The sequence below is a fragment of the Onychostoma macrolepis genome, chromosome 01, assembly GCF_012432095.1.
Source record: "Onychostoma macrolepis isolate SWU-2019 chromosome 01, ASM1243209v1, whole genome shotgun sequence".
In the NCBI taxonomy this organism is placed as follows: domain Eukaryota; kingdom Metazoa; phylum Chordata; class Actinopteri; order Cypriniformes; family Cyprinidae; genus Onychostoma; species Onychostoma macrolepis.
In genome coordinates, this window is record NC_081155.1 from 26,001,995 (window position 1) to 26,021,843 (window position 19,849).

A 19,849-nucleotide genomic window follows, 5' to 3' on the forward strand; every position below is an offset into this window, starting at 1 on the left:
TCATCAGCAAGGCAGTTGTCATCTTGGCGGCGTGTTTGGGGTTGTTATGTTGTAAAACTGCCGTTCGGCCCAGTTTCTGAAAGGAGGTCATCATCTTCTGCTTCAGAATGTCTCAGTACATGTTGGAATCCATGTTTCCCTCAGTGAACCGCAGCTCCCCAGCAGCACTCATGCAACCCCAGACCATGAAGCTACCACCACCATGCTTGACTGTAGGCAAGACACAATTTTCTTGGTACTCCTCACCAGGGTGTCACCACACATGCTGGACACCATCTGAGCCAAACAAGTTTACCTTAGACTCATCAGACCACAGGACATTGTTCCAGTAATTCATGCTCTTGGCCAGGCTGTCTTCAGCAAACTGTTTGCAGGCTTTTTTGGGAGCCAGCTTCAGAAGAGGCTTCCTTCTGGGACGACAGCCATGCAAACCGACTTTTTGCAGTGTGCGGCACATGGTCTGAGCACTGACAAGCTGACCTTCCACTTCTGCAATCTCTAAAGCAATGCTGGCAGCACTCATGCGTCTGTGTTTTGAAGCCAGCTTCTGCACCTGACGCACAGCACAAGGACTCAACTTCTTTGATTGACCCTTGCAAGGCCTGTTCCGAGTGAAACCCGTCTTGGAAAACCTCTGTATGCCACTGGCCACTGTACTGTAACTCAGTTTTAGTTTCGGGTGTTACCGAACTTCTTATAGCCTCAGCCATCTTTGTGGAGAGCAACAATTCTAATTCTCAAATCCTCAGAGAGTTCTTTGTCACGAGGTGCCATGCTGAACATCCAGTGGTCAATATGAGAGAATTGTACTCAAAGCACCAAATTTTAACTGCTCTAAAACAAGATACACAAATTTGTATAGACCTGTCAAGCAGACAAAAACATGAACATGATGAATAGGACATGTGGCCTTGCATGGTTAAACGACGCATAGCTGTTTTCATGTAGGGTGTACTCACTTTTGTTGCCAGCTTTTTTGACAATAATGGCTGTATGTTGAGTTATTTTCAGATGACAGTAAATCTTTACTGCTATACAAGTTGCACATTGGCTACTCTAAAATATATCCAAGTTTTATTTCTATAGAATTGTCCCTTCAAAAGATATACTAAAATGACTGCCGAAATGTGAAACTTTTGTGAGATACTGTATATTTAGGTACAATGCTCTCTTCCGGTTATAAAAAAAGGTTTGAAAAGCTGCTGTCATAACTGCAGAACATATTGGAACTATTTTTAGCCTGTACTGAGAGGGGGGCATGAATATTGTGTTGGACAATGGAGGATCTTTGAGTGAAAACCACTGCTGAAGATACTAAGTGCAGCTCTTCAACAGGATTATTCACAGGACAAAAGGTATTCAACAAATAACTGTCCTGAAACTCTCATTCTTAAAACCCTTAAACAAAACTGTGCAAGAAAAGTTCAACCAAAAATTAAACTTGTCTCATTATTTAAATCTCATTTCTTGCCTCAACACTAAATGTCCAATTTAAAATCAAGATCGTGAACCACTGGACTACTCTAATCATCGATTGGTTGTGGGATGACTAGTTGACCATTCCAAAGCAATTCAATTGAGCATACTAGTATTCAGTACGGTATAGCTCAAAGCACTGTGGTATTACCACACAATACCATCAAAGCACCACCTCAGAATAAATGTTGTTCAATATGATTAACAGGAAGATTATCCTTTGGCAAAACTGCTATAAATTCTAAGTGGTTAGACTAATATAGGAACAGCTGGAGGTTGAGGGAAGGGTGATCAGCGGTGCTGCATCCCGCTGATCTGAGAGCTGCTGCTGAAATTGTGCTGAGGGGGTGGAGCTCACACGATTGGGAGTTTTAGCCGGGTTAATCGAGGTGCAGAGATCTGCTCTTCATCACACTTCTTCCTCAAGTTAACAAGCTCTGCTCTGCTGGGTTACTTGTGTGAGTGTAAAAACAAACACACACGTGCTAACCACTGTGCAATACATTGTTAGAAGAGTAAAGACATTCTCTCACCAGCTATTCAGTAAACACAAACAACCAAGCACATACATGCACATACACACACTCGCCGTCTTCAGATTCTCATTAGCACTCCCACACACACAAAGCAAAATATATCTGACAGTAGCGGAACTGAAGAGGTAGAGCTGTTCTGTGCGACATATATGTCCCAAGTGCTATGAAAAGATAGGTCTGCTTTCACTCCCTGCAGATGCGATCAGTTTTTTTCCTCTCATTTACCTTGCAGCATATGCTTCCTTCAGGTGCACTTGGGAAACTTCAATGGATGTCACATTTGAACGTCAAGCGTTCAAGATGGAAACACAACAGAATTAGCCCAACAACTATATTTTAAACCATAAACTTAAAAAAATATATAAAAAAAACACCTGAAAAGATGAAAAATTTCAATAACTTATATCTATCACTCCTTTCACTTATTTATATCCCCTATTTAAACATGGTATCAAAGCTCAATATATTGTTACATAAAAGCAGTCTGTGAAAGTTGCGTAAATAACTTTCAACTTTTTGTCTATAAGCAGTTTCGTACACTGCACTTTTAAAATGATTGACATTCAGATACAACAGAATTACTTTCAAAAACATTCATTCCATTTATTACAGCTTGTAAATAAAAGCCTAAACTAAATCTGTTCATTATATGAAGCAAACGTATCTTGTCACAAATGGATTAATTTTATGACAATTTAACCTTTTTTAAACCTTTTTTCAGAGATAATTATACTTGTAGTGCAGGCCATACTATTGTAGCACACACCTTTCCAACTGTAGCACCAGTGCTATGCGCAAAAAAATATAAAATAAATAAATGTACAGCCCTGTCAGGACAACACAGGAAACAGTAACCCAGCCATTCATATTACTTAAGTCAAAGCAATTTAGGCTCTATAGTTGAAGCTGAAAAATTTGATACAACTATATTACACAATAACTATACAATTAAGGTCAGTAAGAAATTAGTAAGTTTGGGGTTATTTTTCCACAATTTTCTTTAGCAAGGATTAAATAAATTGAAAAGAAGTGACAGGAAAGACCGAGATTTTAGAAGAAGAAAAAAATCTATATCTGAAATCTTTCTATTCATCAAAGAATCCAAAAAAGTATGGCTTCCAGAAAAATATTAATCAGCTGTTTTCAACGTTGATAATAATAAGAAATTATTCTTGAACAGCAAAACAGCATAGTAGAATGATTTCTGAAGGATCATGTGACACTAAAAACTGGAGTAATGGCCACTACAAAATTCAGCTTTGACATCACAGGAATAAATGACATTTTACAATATATTACAACAGACAATAAACAGCTACTTTAAATTATTACAGTTATTTTAAATTACTTTAATAATATTTCACAATGTTACTGTTTTTACTGTATTTGTGATCAAATAAAAGCAGCCTTGGTGAACAGATGTTGTTAAAAAGCATTTTAAAAAATCCTACCAACCCCAAACTTTTGAATGCTAGTGTTATTTATTTTGTATTTTTCTTTTTTGTTCTTTTTTTTTTTACCGAGGGTCTGAAATGATTTCCAGTGGCAAATGATGTAATGCTTAAATTATATTGAAACCAAAACATTTAATTAATGCTTCAGGCTTGTTTTGCAAACTCTGGGATGATTCCCAGAAAAACAGCAGGCTCAGAGTACACACATACAACAGCATTCTATATAGTGTGTGTACTGTATGTGTGCAGGAAAAGAGGTGTGTATACACTCACGTTCTCTGCAGAAGGAGACAATAATCCACCATGACAGGAACCATGTCCTGCAGAGGAGAAGAGAGAAAGAAAAAGCAGCAGCAAGAAAAGATGGAGTTTGAAGGAATAGAAGAACAAGAAAAATGACAGTGATAATGTATTAATTCATGATAATAAAATGTATTAATAACATCAGGGCTACCAAAGTAAACTAGTAAATGAGAAAGAAATCGGTGTTTGTAGAACTTGGAAGAAAGCTTAACAGATTTCTACAGAACTAGAACAATGCAGATTTATAGAATCAATAAATAAGCAACAAATAGTGTTAAAAATATTGTGAATCTTATCTATCTGATATATATCCCAGCCTTGTACTATCCACAGTCCAACGAATATGGGTGAAGTAGTTAAATATGCACATTTCTCTTGTGGTAAAACTGACTTTGAAAGTGTGTCTGACAGACACAGAAGCATAACATTCCACATTGCCCTAGATATACAGAGCTAAACCTGCCATTTGGCGATGGTGAGTGCCTTATTTTTGTGATGACCGAGTGCTTCTTAATGGCAAAAAGAAATCGGAGAGCGAGCGAGACCCAGAGGCAGGGGAGAGATGACATTAGTGGGCCATTATTGTATGTGGTTTCCGCCTTATGATGAGATGCGGTTTAAAAATGGATGCTGCGGGCCTAAAGACTGACATAAAGGAGACTGTCTGCATCGCTCTCTCAGTCTGCTCTCCTCACTCTCACCTCTCTAAAAAGACTCTATAATGCTAAAAACTCTTCAGCTCTGTCTTAGTCTCTTGTTAAATAATATTTGCATCTTTAAATAATAATAATAATAATAATAATAATAATAATAATAATATAGAAATTTGATAAGATAACACCATTTGAGGCTCATTTGAGAGGGCTTCTATTGGTGACCCATTACCTGGAAGTGCTGCTCCATCACCTGGATTTTCCCTTGCTCTGGACATTTTTTCAGAGAGCGATCTACATACTGTAACAAAATTTCCACCATCTGTGAAGAGAGAAAATCTTCAGAGAAAGCAGTCTTTTATTTGCACAACAACAAGTTAATTTAGCCATCATAACTATCATTTACAGCGCTACAGATAGAGAAAATCAATTTGAAATCGGTTCAATCAGGAAAATCAAATACTGTCTCAATAAGAAAAAAATAAATTGACAGTATAAAGAATATTGTGGGATTCCAATAACATCCTTAGTTCAGTTAGAGAACAAAGCTCAAATATTTTTAATCAATGGTTTTAAACCCCAAACCAGCTCAACCAGGTTTAACTCTGGAGACAGTGCTGGCCATTTCATGATTTGAAGCTACTATCCTCTTCTACTCTACTGTTTTAGGCCATTATCCTGTTGAAGGATGAAACCCTTACTAAGATGAAGTAAACCAGAGGGTGCTGCAGTTTGTTTGTTTTTTTTCCCGGCTGAGGTTGGCAATACTGGATGCAGCAGAAAGTCCCAGACAAGTCCCAGGCTTTCTTTACTTGCAGCATAAAAAACACTGTGTGATGAACCAAAGATTGGTCCATAAGACTTTCTACCATTCTTCAGTACTCGGTGGTATGTCATGGCCTAGACAAGCCTCTTTTTCTTATTTAGCTATTCTAAAATATTTCACAGGTAGGGCATAGATTGTGCATCCCTAGTTCCAATTGCTTCCTATCCACCTGTATAAAGTAGGCCTATGGGCAAGACTTCCGGTTCATTAGCTGCTATAAGGAAATAACGAGAAGAATAACAATGTGCAATAAACCGTAAATCTGTATGCACTACAAACCAGTGTGTTCGTAATAAAGATAATGCATTAAAATAATATGGTAAGACCAATTTTCAATATCAAGCAGTAAATCTAACTGTTTTGTACAGCTAAAAATAGCTGGACACAGATGAGACCGGAAGCTAGACCCATAGAATTTTACAGGAAGAAAAAGGTGGATACAAGAGTTTTTTTTTTTTATTATTATGGGAAAGATGTATGTACAGCAGTGTCACTGCATTAACAAGAATCTTACCTTGTCTGCAACCACACCTTTTCTCTTAGCAGGGTCTGCAAATAGACCTGTTACATAAACATATCCCATTAGGTCTACATTACTATCTGCATTTTGTGGCATCATTAGAGCATTTGAAACTTAATTCTATCAAACAGTATTCTAAATCCTTTTTTTTTTTTTTTTTGTGATTAACTACCGTACAAGAATTCTGAAGTTCTTGGAAAATGACTATATAATTTGTAACTTGCATAATTACAAATTAAAAGCTTTGAGGTGTGAAAGCTGTAATCATTTTCACCGAAATTGAGAAAAAAAACAGTCATTTGGTTCAATAGAAGCGTAGATTTTAGAGTGGATGTGAACAGAAGGACCGACCTAGCACAGCTTTGGCGGTGCCCTCGTGGAAGGACCAGGCAAGAGACAGAGCCTCCATGAACTTCTCCTGCTTCAACAGATGGTCCACACGCTGCAGGACGTCAGAAGACCCATTACTATCAGATTCATTATCGTGACTCCAATATTACATTTGTGATGTGCTATAAAATGACGCCTTACCTCACGCCAGTTCCTCAGGGTCATGATGTGCACAGACTACAAAAAAACAAAACAAAACGGAAAAAAAAACAGGGAATAATTAACAAATCTGAAACAGGGCTGAACTATAAGGGTGGTCTGATCACCCAGAGCAGTGCAAGGGAGTTTTGAGCCAGAAGATAGAACTGTCAATTTTACCAGCTGGATGTTGCACTGTTGCTATATCTTCAATTGCTCATCACATAAATACATCTTCAAAAATTAAACATTTGTTTGTCTGTATTAAACTAAACATTATTATTGCAAATTGTGCTGATTTAAATACATGACCAAATTTTCTATATGGTTGATATAGGAATGGTGGAATTTTAAACAATTGGCACATTTGGTGGGGAAAAAAGTACAGAAAAATAATCATTCAAATAAATGGTGCTCTTTTGAATGTTCTACTCAATAAAGAATCCTGAAAATAAAAAATTAAATATGTCATGGTTTCACAAAAATATTAAGCAACAATGATAGTTAAATTGATAATAATAAAGTTATTTTAATTTGTAATAATTTTTTACAACATTACTTTAACATTTTTCACATTAAACACCTTAATGACCCCAAACTTTTAAATAATGATAAAATTAATCGTAGAAAATTATACTGTTTAATTGGCTCCTAAAACATTTATTATATTTAGAACGGACCAGTGAAAATGTACAAAGCCCAGTGAAGTACATGTATTTGCCATTAAATGTATTAATAGAGCATTAAATTAGAATCATTCATAAAACTTAAGGTCACATTAGTTGTTTATTCAAGCACTGGCTGAGTTATTAAATAAGCAGCACTTGGGGGAAGTGATACAGGCCACAGGAATTAATGTGACCTCCCAGAGCTGGCCCACTACCATGTCTAATGGATGACCCACAGGCAATTTTAATGCAATCCTTCTTTCTCCCCCTCCCTCCAGCGGCCCCTCTCTCCTTCATTTCTCTTCCCTTCCCTCCCTTCCTCTGGCTGCAGGTAACAGGAAGTTCAGTGAGGACATCACGGAGAGCAGACCTCAATGAATATTCAGGGAATGCATGATGTGTGATTAGCATAATAGCACTTGAGTGTGCCATAGCTCAGTCAGAGGGGTGCTGGAGGAGTCAGCCAAACTTACAGCTGAACACAAGCCACCCAACATGTGCTACCAGACTGAGAGTTTACAAGATACCCTTGCAAATCCCATGTATTCATTATTGCAAATCTTCATAAGAAGATGAATACTTGAGAAGATTATTCTGCTGTGGACAACACATGGAGGAGTGACATGGTGACTGTCTTAATTTCTGATAATCTAGTTCAGATCAAAAGTTTGAAAAGTAATTCTTCACCTAACCATGGACATTTGCTGAGAATGTACTCACCCTTAGGCCATCCAAGATGTAGGTAAGCTTGTTTCTTCATGGAAACAGACATTTGAAGAAATTTAGCATTACATCACTTGCTCAAAAAAAAGTGGATGCTCTGCAGTGAATGGGTGCCGTCAGAATGAGAGTCCAAACAGCTGATAAAAACATCACAATAATTCACAAGTAATCCACACGACTCCAGTCCATCAATTAGTGTCTTGTGAAATTATAAGTTGTGTTTATAAGAAACAAATCCCTCATTAAAACAATTTTTTTGTTTGTTTACTTTAAACTGTCACTTCTGGCTAAAATGAGTCCTCTACTGCTTTCTCCAGTGACGGATTAAGGATTCATATTTTGGTCAGAAGCAACAGTTTGAAGTCAAAAACATCTTAATGATGGATTTGTTTCTTACAAACACACAGCTTTTCATATCACAAGATGTTAATTGATGGACTGAACTGAAGTCGTGTGAATTACGTGTGAATTACTTGTGAATTATAGTGATATTTCAGAGGATACGGCAGAGGATCCACTTGTGAGCAAGTGATGCAATGCTACATTTCTCCAAATCTGTTCCCATGAAGAAACAAACTCATCTACATCTTGGATGGCTTGAGGGCGAGTACATTTTCAGCAATTTTTTGGATGAACTACTCCTTTAATTAGTTTAAAATACATGACTAACAACATCAAATCAGCTTTTTAAAGATGGAATTTTCACTAGCCAGTTTCAGACGATTCGCTCAACATTTTACAGAGATAAACATCCAACACACTGTTAAAAATCATCTTCTCATTGGCTAAATGTTTTGTCTGTCAAAAATGTATCACAAAGCCAAAGGCTGATGGTTTACAGTGAAAAATTATTGGATATACATGTATCTCTCAAGATGTCATAAAATCTGACTGCACTGCTTGGAGGCAAGCTCATTTTTTTCTGAAAGTAATTTATGGTATCATGTACAGTTCTGTAACATGAACACAGAAACATAATGGAGGGCGAGTCTTTTTAGACAAAATCTGATGTAAACAATAAAGAATATATCAACATTTCTTAGAGTTTACACGTTTGTGAATGTTGTTGGATGTTTTTCCTTGGCAAATTGTCGCTTGTGATGGACAATTCACCCAAGTATGACGGATTAGATTTGTCTCATAATAAAGGTATGAAGTCCTATATTACTTTTGTATTATAAAACCAATACTGTATATTGACATTAATATCTTATATCTTTAATGGCCATTTTTACCCTATATAGAATAAGCAAACAAAACGTTTTTAAAAGTAAAAGTAACTGAAGTCACCCCTCTTCCATTTTCAATTGATTAGTGCAAGAAACCTCTCACAAAACGCAGATCAAAACATATTCTCAGAGTAAACTCTCAGAATTACAACCTCTTTCTGTTGCTCTAGTCCTTGCATTGCCGCAGGCTCTTATGATGTCACATGCTGACTGCTGGGACTGTGCCAGATTCTGTAGCACCCTTATTTTTGCAATTTTGTCAAATTAGATACAAATTTAGAGCTAAGAGCATAAATTTGTTTAATGATGTAGCTGCCCACAGCACAGTGTACTCTAATTTTAAAAAAGAACATTATTAAACAGTATTTCATTTTGTTCCAAGCAGTTTCCATTTGGCAAAAGGGACACAAGAAAAATACTTATATATATATAGAGAGAGAGAGAGAGAGAGAGAGAGAGAGTTCTGCTCAGAAACACCTAAAAATGATCAGCATTTACCTTACAATACCTGGTTGGTGCAATTAATTAATTGATGTAACCAAATATTACAGAAATACAATTTGATATCAAATTGTATTTTTGGCGCTGGACTATAATATAATTAGCTGTGATTAGCAGTTAGAAATATGACAGAAGGACTTTCTTACTACCACAGTCTGCTATGGGAGAATACTATACTGGAAGCTCACATAGAACTGAAATTTTAGCAATGTAAAAAGTCCATTCTTAAGTGCTGTTTTGTGCTTGTGTTCAGTGTTATCATGAGTGGCTTTACCTTTGTTCCCAGATACATGATCTGGCCTGCATTGCTGCAAACAGACTGGTAACATGTCTTCTCTCCAACTAGAGCCTAAAGATGTACAGAGGAATAGTGATTTAATGTTTTCTCCTTTATATGCAAAGAAAAAATCCTTTATCTTTATATGCCAGACACTCAATGTGAAGCATCCTTCTATAGTTTCTCTACATCTCATGAATTGGCAATTAGGTTCTTCGTGCGTTTATGAATATAAAGTTTAGGTAAATGGTCTTAACAATGACTTCTGAATCTTTAATCTATGCTCTTTACAACCTGATCTCAGCCTCAGCCTCATTGTGTACCCGATGTAAATTGTATACTGGCTGGCCTCAAATGACTCCTCCTGTCTACATGCAAGTAAAACTTTTACTCATTTTCTTCACTGAAATTATCTTAAAACAGAGATTTTTTTGTCAGAGATTTTTCAAGACACACCTACCATGCATTCTGAGATAAATGGGAGTATACATGCTTCCATAAAAGTCACAAGTCACTGGGATTGTAGAATGATCATTTACCTAAAAAATTGTGCTTAGAAGCATAACGCAATGTCATTTTTTATATGTGCTATTTTTGCATTATTAATATAATATTATAGAATTTGTTAATATTTTTATTTAACTTTTATATTTTAAATTGTCATATTGATTTTATGTGCTTTTGTCTTTAGTTTTTGCTTGTAATATTTAGCTTTTATTTATTTTTATTCATTTTAAACTTTATTTCAGTTAGTTGTCCAGGCAGCATGTCTAATTTCCATAGCAAGTTTATCGAATATTCATATTTTATTTTACTTCAGCTTAATTTCAATTGATTATTTTAATTGTATTTTACATTTAATTACATTGTGCATACTTGAGTTGATTCTTTAAGTATTCTTTTAGATGATTTCTCTCATTTTTAAATACTTTCAATATTTTAATACTCAATAAATTGTAATGTCATCTTAGCTGCAGTGATTTATGTTTCCTCATCAAGCTGGTTGACTGAAGGCTACAAATACTTCATTCTTCATATTTTTAATACTTATGAAGAAAATAAATGGGAAAAAAATACTTCCAAAACCTAGGTCATGGGAAAAGGTGGGCATTCACTGTTTCACACTATAAAGTACAACATGCACCAAACTAAATGCTAAAAACTCTGGCATATCAAGATCCTGGTCTTTACCAGTGCTTGGCTGACATTTCCACCGGTAGCGAGGGATTTAAAATGGCTGCTGTTATAAACCAGCAGCAGCTCGGCCATGTCCACTGTTTCCAGCTCCTCCTGACTGGGTCTGTCCACCACTCGCAGCTTCTCTGTGCTGTCCATTAACACAAGCGTACGGGGGTTTATCCACTGCCAAGAGACAAGAGACAACATTAAACAATGCACACTGCCATAAAGGTAATCAAACTCGTATGATTGTTGTTAGTGAGGGTCTGACTCACGCTCAGACTGATGAGGTCACAGTTGAGTTGAAGCTGTCTCTGTTTGATGACATGGATGGTGCCAGACTCGTCCTTTTTAACCTGAGCACCAAAACAACAGAGTGGGTTGATTACAGTATGACCTTATTTAAAGGTGAAGTATGTCATTTCTGTTCCACTAGCAGAACTAAACAGATGTATGACTTGTTTTCTAACTACTTTCAACCACTCATAAATATCAGAAATGTCTCAAACAGTTGTCCCTCCCCAAACTTGGTGTGTCTGGCCACTAGGGATGTTCAAACAGAACAGAAATGCCACACTTCACCTTTAAGTCTACATTCATTTTATCACTTTGAAAACAGTGTTGCTCAAACTGACCAGCAGGAAGTGGATGGTGTCTCCTCTACAGAAAGCCAGAACTGGGTTGATTGTTTTCTGTACTGCCACAAACTGCCAAGCCAACAAGGGAACACTCGCAGGATCCGTCTGCATTCAAAAACATTTAAAATGTATGAGATATTTAGAACTGCAATGATTAGAGTCCAGACATAAATAAATAAGCTTTCCATTGATGTATGGTTTGTTAGGATAGGATAATATTTGGCTGAGATACAACTATTTGAATATCTGGAACCTGAGGGTGCAAAAAAAAAAAAAAAAAGAAAAGAAAAAAAAAATCGCCTTTGTCCAAATGATGTCCATAGCAATGCATAATACTAATCAAAAATTAAGTTTTGATATATTTACGGTAGGAAATTTACAAAATATCTTCATGGAACATGATCTTTACTTAATATCCTATGGAAGCCCGTTTCCGTCACTAAATAAAAAAGGTTATTGCGACTTTTTATCTCACAATTCTGACTTTTTTCTCACAGTCGCAAAAAGTCACAATAACCTTTTTTTTTTTTTTTATTCAGTGGCGGAAACTTGGGCTTCCATAATATCCTAATGATTTTTGGCATAAAAGAAAAATCGATAATTTTGACCCATACAATGTACTGTTGGCTACGTGCGACTTAAGACTGGTTTTGTGGTCCAGGGTCACATATGTGTGCAATGGTCAATTATTCACAATAATCCCATTAATATAAATTAAAAGGAATAAATAAGCTAAAATTACGAATTCATGCCAACTTAAAAACCCACTCTCAGGTCAGCAAATGCAACATAACTGCAACAAAACTAAATGCAACAAAACTTTTCTTTTTAATACAGTTAAAAAGCATGATGATCACTCGATGCACTGGAAGTACAGTTGTGATTCTGAAGATAAACAAAGGTGTAATGAGTTTGGAACGACATGACAGTGAGTAAATGACAGAATTATGAGCTTAGGGCAAACTATCCCTTTATGCGCGGTGACACTGAGATCAGGGCTGAGTAATGTAAGGTAGGGTATATAAATGTATGAACTTGTATATGATATTTACAGTTGAAGAGAGAGAAAAAAAAACATGCAGATGCAGTCAAAAGATGCGTGTGCTGCAAAAACAAATGGTAATATTAATCTTGAATACAGAGTTTATAAGTTGATCTATTAGATGGCGTGTTGATGGCTGTTGGAAAAGCAAACAGATACACACACAAGAACACTGAGAATAAAAGTGTGTACTGCACCTTCCCGTAGGGAAAAGTCATCCACACTTTGAGTGAAGGCTTCAGTCCTATCAGCAGAATCTGTCAAAATAAAGAGTTCAGAGGCTGAATAAATCTGCAGTCAAACAGAAACCAATCAAGTGTGTTTGGATGCTAGTAGCTGACTGGTGCCCCAAACAAACACGCAAATACAAAGATATGACAATACTGTTAGTTTATGCACATAAAACCAAAATAGAAGTAATGCAAAATACAAATTTCACCCCCATTTAATGCAGATACAGTGACTTATGCTCATGAAGGCTGCAATTATTTAATGAAAAATACAGTAAAACATTAAAAATGTGAAATATCATTATCATTTAAAATAACTCTTCTGTTTAAAATGCAGTTTATTGCAGTGATGCAAAACTGAATTTAAGGCAGCCATTACTCCAGTCTTCAGCATCGCATGATATTAAATTATATCAATATATCAAACATTCTTATTATGCAGCTGCTTTTTACAGTAATTCGTTTGGTCAGCTTGTTTGTCACTGTTGTTACACGTTATATGCTACTTCTCTGAGACCAACATGGAACGGCAGTTATGGACACATGAGTTTTTAGCTGAATGAAGTTAAAAGAGAAACTGCTAATAAGTCCATTGAAAATAGGCCTTTGAGGCCGATTCACATGAAGAATGACAACTATGAACCTTAAATTTAAATAAAAAGCTACAACTCTAAGATAATAGCAGAGTCCACACCACAACTATAACAGAATTGACACAGAGGAATAATGGTAACACTTTACAATAAGGTTCATTAGTTAACATTAATCAACAACATTAGTAAACATGAACTAAGAATGAACAATACTTCTACAGCATTTATTAATCTTAGTTAATGTCAATTTCAGCATTTACTAATGCATTATTAAAATCACAAGTTGTGTTTGTTAACATTAGTTAATGCTCTGTGAACCAACATGAATAAACAGTGAACAACTGTATTTTCAATAACTAACATTAACAAAGATTAATAAATAGTGTAATAAATGCATTGTTCATTGTTTGTTCATGTTAGTTAATAGATTAACTGATGTTAACAAATGACACCTTATTGTAAAGTGTTACCGGAATAATATTTTTGCAATCACTTTTAAGAGTGATTTTCTTCTAGCTAATGAATGAAAAAGACATTAACAACCATACAAAATCCTTTCATTAAAGCATGTGCTCAAAGACCCAAATGTTACATTAACTGAAAACCCAGCGCCACAAAAAATGTTGACTATCCAAAAACAAACAAAAACCAAATGACCGAAATGTACCAATTTTGCCCTGAATTGCATAGACCCATCAAGATGCTATTTCAGGCTGAAAAGGAAAATTGACAATTTTGGAACTGTAGAGCAGGAGAGGTATTTTTGACAATCGAACACATTAAACAAACACTCCAAAAATTTATCAGGGTGCTGAATATGAGAAATGCCTAGCCATTAAGTGCACTTTTTTTTTTTCAGTTTCAAGAGATTTCATTTGGCACAAAACATGTTTATTCTCTCTGTAAATGAACCAGGCCTGCACACACTGAAACTAAATGGTCCAATTTTGCTAATTCTCCTACCAGTTCAACTAAATTTTGGTTGCACTGGTGTGATTACAAAAGCATGTTTGATTATTTGCTGCTTTTATGGGAACCACCTAAAGCCAAAAATCCAAACATTTCCCAAAATCTTCTGAAACAACAATAATGTATATAACATCTGCAAAAAATATGATTTAAGCATCTTTACAGTTTAAATAATAAAGGTGTTTTATTAAAAGATAAACCCCACTTTTGAGCCTAATAAAAGATTATGTATGTTATATAGAATTGGTCTGAGCACAAACAGTGATATTGTGACACCCCTAGACATTTAGGGAGTGAGTAGTCAGCAGTAGAAAGTACTGAATGTATGAGTATACCTTGGTGAGTGAGGCCATGGCCAGCAGGGAGTAGTGGGTAATGGGATGATCTCTCAGTTCAGGTCCAGCATGTAGAGGCTCAACACAGCAAACCTCACCTTTAGAGCCACTGAATAAACACCTGGATTCACATGTCCTCATCCCCATTACCCTTCTAGATAGAGACAGAGAGAATGTGAGCACATTCATAATCCAGAACCACTATAATAGAGTCCCAGCATTATAGCAGTAAATGATAGATACCTGTCAGGTTAATAAGAATGAATGTTTTTTTTTACTCAACAAAAGCATTCAGTGGGAAATGAATGACAATTTCCTCCTTCAATAAGACTAGAGTCATAAGAGAATTCATCAATTGATACAGATTCAGATAATTAGGTTTCTGTTGGAATGTCTAAGTTGAGGGATGTGACAGAGCTCTATTCTCTGCCAGAGAAGCAATGGTAAGAAAAATGAATGAGAAATGTCAGGTAAAATATGGCACAAAAAAAATGAATGCTAGTAATTGTTCAATAAACACTGAACAAAATTATAAACGCAACACTTTTGTTTTTGCCTCCATTTTTCATGAGCTGTGAACGCAAAGATCTAAGACTTTTTCTATGTACACAAAAGGCAAATGGTGGTCACACCAGATACTGACTGATTTTCGGACCCCCCCCAATACAGTAAAACTGCACATTTTAGAGTGGTGTTTTATTGTAGCCAGCCTAAGGCACACCTGTGCAATAATCACGCTGTCTAATCAGCATGTTGATATGCCACAACCTCGGCAAAGGAGAAGTGCTCACTAACACAGATTTAGACAGATTTGTGAACAATATTTGAGAGAAATAGGCCTTTTGTGTACATAGAAAAAGTCTTAAATCTTTGAGTTCAGCTCATGAAAAATGGGGGCAAAAACAAAAGTGCTGCGTTTATAATTTTGTTCAGTGTAATAATTTATAATGTTGAAATAGAGTGGATATACCATATCGGCAAAGTGGGACAGCATATCAAGTCATGATATTAACAATATAGCAATAAAATGACAGTGTAGTGCAGTGCAGTGCATAATATTTTTACATTTATTTATTTACAGAATGGAAAAAAATGAATGCAGGAAAGATATATATATACATATATATATATATATATATATATATATACACACATATACACAGGTGCATCTCAATTAATTTGAATATCATGGAAAAGTTCATTTATTTCAGTAATTCAACTCAAATTGTGAAACTCATGTATTAAATAAATTCAATGCACACAGACTGAAGTAGTTTAAGTCTTTGGTTCTTTAATTGTGATAATTTTGGCTCACATTTAACAAAAACCCACCAATTCACTATCTCAACAAATTAGAATACTTCATAAGACCAATAAAAAAAACATTTTTAGTGAATTGTTGGCCTTCTGGAAAGTATGTTCATTTACTGTATATGTACTCAATACTTGGTAGGGGCTGCTTTTGCTTTAATTACTGCCTCAATTCGGCGTGGCATGGGGGTGATCAGTTTGTGGCACTGCTGAGGTGATATGGAAGCCCAGGTTGCTTTGATAGCAGCCTTCAGGTCATCTGTATTGTTGGGTCTGGTGTCTCTCATCTTCCTCTTGACAATACCCCACAGATTCTCTATGGGGTTCAGGTCAGGCGAGTTTGCTGGCCAATCAAGCACAGTAACACTATGGTCATTGAACCAGCTTTTGGTACCTCTGGGCAGGTGCCAAGTCCTGCTGGAAAATGAAATCAGCATCTCCATAAAGCTTGTCAGCAGAAGGAAGCATGAAGTGCTCTAAAATTTCCTGGTAGATGGCTGCGTTGACTGTGGACATCAGAAAACACAGTGGACCAACACCAGCAGATGATATGGCAGCCCAAATCATCACTGACTGTGGAAACTTCACACTGGACTTGGATAAATATTTTTATCCTGGACTTGCAACATGGATTCTGTGCCTCTCCACTCTTCTGAGTCCTCCAGACTCTGGGACCTTGATTTCCAAATTAAATGCAAAATTTACTTTCATCTGAAAAGAGGACTTTGGACCACTGAGCAACGGTCCAGTTCTTTTTCTCCACAGCCCAAGTAAGATGCTTCTGACGTTGTCTCTGGTTCAGAAGTGGCTTGGTAGCCCTTTTCCTGAAGACGTCTGAGCGTGGTGACTCTCGATGCACTGACTCCAGCTTCAATCCACTCCTTGTGAAGCTTTCACAAGTGTTTGAATCAGCTTTGCTTGACAGTATTCTCAAGCTTGCAGTCATCCCTGTTGCTTGTGTACCTTTTCCTACCCAAATTCTTCCTTCCAGTCAACTTTGCATTTAACATGCTTTGATACAGCACTCTGTAAACAGCCACACCTTTCAGTAATGACCCTCTGTGACTTACCCTCTTTATGGAGGGTGTCAATGATCGTCTTCTGGATCATTGCCAAGTCAGCAGTCTTCCCCATTATTGTGGTTTCAAAGAACAAGAGATACCCGGAATTTATACTGTAGGGATGGTCATTAATTGAAACTCAAATGTAAATATTCTAATATTTTGAGATACTGATTTTTGACTTTCATGAGCTGTAAGCTCTAATCATCAAAATTAAAACAAAAAAACTTTTGAAATGTTTTACTTTACATACAATGAATCTAAAATATGTGAAAGTTTCACTTTTTGAAATAACTTACAAGAAAAAATGAACTTTTTCACAACATTCTAATTTATTGAGATGCACCTGTATATATATATATATATATATATATATATATATATATAGTAGTCAACATAGAGAATGAATGGAGCAATACTAGAATACAGGAAAATGTTTACTCTTAAATCATAGATATTTGAAGTAGAACTGACCAATTTAATTAGTTTTTTTCATTTGATTTAAAGGGGTCATATAATGGTACATGCACTTTTACAAGTTGATTGTACTGAAATGTGTGTTAGCAGTGCCTGTACACAACCATCATAAAATGATAAAAATCCATCCAGTGTTTTTTTAATCTCCTTATTTGTTTTACCCTGTCTCAAATCAAGCCGTTCGACCGTGTGGACGCCACACGGTCGGACGCCTCCCACGATGGTTGATTGACAGCAGTGTTTCAACACAGACCGCCCTTGCTCGTGAGCGAGCTGTCAATCATAGTCCGCGTCATTGTTGATATACGCTGGAGCTGTCTATGAGCAGAATGGCGTCTAGCGATTGTGGTGTTCTGTTCTCGGGTGCAATAATGAACACAGCAGTCATTTTGATGTTCCTAAGTCCGAACCGCTGAATACACAGTGGCTGAGTTTTGCTTTTGAAGGGAATATTCCCCACGAGCAACGTCAATGTTTTCATGTTTGCGCGAATCATTTTTCACCAGACTGCTTTATAAATGAAGGTCAGTATAAAGCTGGTTTTGCTAAGAAGCTGCTCCTGAAAAAAGAATCGGTACCAACTATTCGTGTTCCTGCTGAACCTCCAGAAGAAGTGAGTGTAAAGTTTAATTAACCTTTGCAAATCGCTAGCACGCTTCACGATGTATGTGGCTAATGTTTACATTCAGGGTACATGCATGTTTTCTATTTACGACGTTCTCAATAATCCCAGGTTTATAATGAACAAAACGTTATGGTTATTGTGTTATTACAAACTGTGTACGCAGATATTAAAGTTAACATTATAACACTACACTAAGCTTACTTTTGTAGATGGTTTATAACGGTGTCTGTTAAGAAGTAATGTAAAAAATTTAAATAAATAAAAAACAGTTATAACTGCATGAAAATTAATGGTAACACAATACCTGCAAAATACTGTTTACATCCTGCAAATGCATATGATCCAAGACTATAAATACTCTAATTGATGTTTTTCAATATTATGCCAGAATAAGTTATGTTATCTGATCACATATTTACTTTTGTATAGGCAAGCACATCTTACCCTCAACTGTTGTCAAGGCAACACTCCACGTGTGTTGTGTCAAAAACGCCCCACAGAACAGAGGGGCGGGGCGAGCAAAGCTCATTAGCATTTAAAAACACATGCACTAAAACCGTGTGCTGAAAACAGAGCTGTTTTTGAGCAGGTAAAATGAGTGTTTTCTTACAATACTAATGAGAATTTTTAATTAAAGTATATTACAAACTTTCAATTTAGACCCTAAAGAATCATATTAGCTTGTACAAAAATGGCATTATATGACCCCTTTAATAAGTGGATATTTTAATCTGTATGTTAGGTTTAATCATCTATGTAAATTAAAAATACTAAAGCTATATTAGCTCACTTATAGGTTGCTTTCTAGTTTGTTTGGGGGTGGGGGTGGGGGTTTGATTAATCTTTTTAAGCGGCATGAGGCGTCTTTATGCTGTGTCCAGTGTTATTTCACCATCACTGAATATGCTATTATTTTGAATTAAATCTTACGTTTCATTTTGTTGTGTTCTTAATATCTGTACAATTCTAAATTTTAGATTTAGTTAATTTAGTTTTATGAAAGAAAATAAGTTAACCTTTTCATGTTATTTTATTTCAGCTAATGTTTATTTTAATTAAATAAAATAGATCCATTTTCCTGAATAGTATAGCTATAACCCTAATCAAACACACCTGAGCATGCTAATCAGTGTCTTCAGGATCACTAGAAAATCACAGGTAGGTGAGTTTGATCAGGGTAGAAGCTAAACTCTGCAGGAAAGTGGATCTCACGAGCTAGATTTGAGGATCCCTGGTCAGATGCATGAGGCTCTACTGCCCCCTACACACCAGTTATCTGTACTACAATGTTGTAAATGTGCCTTATAAATGTGCTTAAAATGCGTATAAAATTCAAGATATGTTTAAGTTGAAGTACATCTCACCTGAATGACAGCTCAAACACTGATCCGCCACTGTCATTACACACGGCTAGTGCCGGGTGGTCAGTGAACTGTGGAAAGAAAGAGAGAAAAGTGCTTTATTCAATGTCAGTGAACAACAAAAGCATGTAAAGTACATACATAAGTACAGTGCATAACCTTCACATGTAGTATGGCAGTGCCAGGTGGATGGGCGTCAGTGATAGTGCGGAGCAGCTTCCCATTGGCCAGATCCCACATGGTGATCTGCATTAGGAATAAAATGACACATTACATACCTTGACCTGACCATTATGAATAAGTTATTTGCCATCAAGATTGCCTGTGAGTTTAA

The 19,849-nt window shown here is 36.1% G+C and overlaps 1 protein-coding gene across 1 annotated transcript in view; it reads right to left on the reverse strand.

Moving 5' to 3' along the window:
* vps8 (VPS8 subunit of CORVET complex) overlaps nt 1-19,849 on the reverse strand; it is a 143,956-nt gene that overhangs the window by 119,218 nt on the left and 4,889 nt on the right. Inside the window, exons 8-20 of the mRNA XM_058758450.1 lie at nt 19,675-19,761; nt 19,519-19,586; nt 14,681-14,834; nt 12,751-12,810; nt 11,509-11,616; nt 11,149-11,229; nt 10,886-11,056; nt 9,692-9,766; nt 6,300-6,335; nt 6,120-6,210; nt 5,763-5,809; nt 4,655-4,744; nt 3,740-3,786 (exon numbers count right to left, since the gene is read on the reverse strand). Coding sequence (XP_058614433.1) covers nt 3,740-3,786; nt 4,655-4,744; nt 5,763-5,809; nt 6,120-6,210; nt 6,300-6,335; nt 9,692-9,766; nt 10,886-11,056; nt 11,149-11,229; nt 11,509-11,616; nt 12,751-12,810; nt 14,681-14,834; nt 19,519-19,586; nt 19,675-19,761 — 1,115 coding nt within the window. The remainder of the gene's footprint in view (nt 1-3,739; nt 3,787-4,654; nt 4,745-5,762; nt 5,810-6,119; nt 6,211-6,299; nt 6,336-9,691; nt 9,767-10,885; nt 11,057-11,148; nt 11,230-11,508; nt 11,617-12,750; nt 12,811-14,680; nt 14,835-19,518; nt 19,587-19,674; nt 19,762-19,849) is intronic.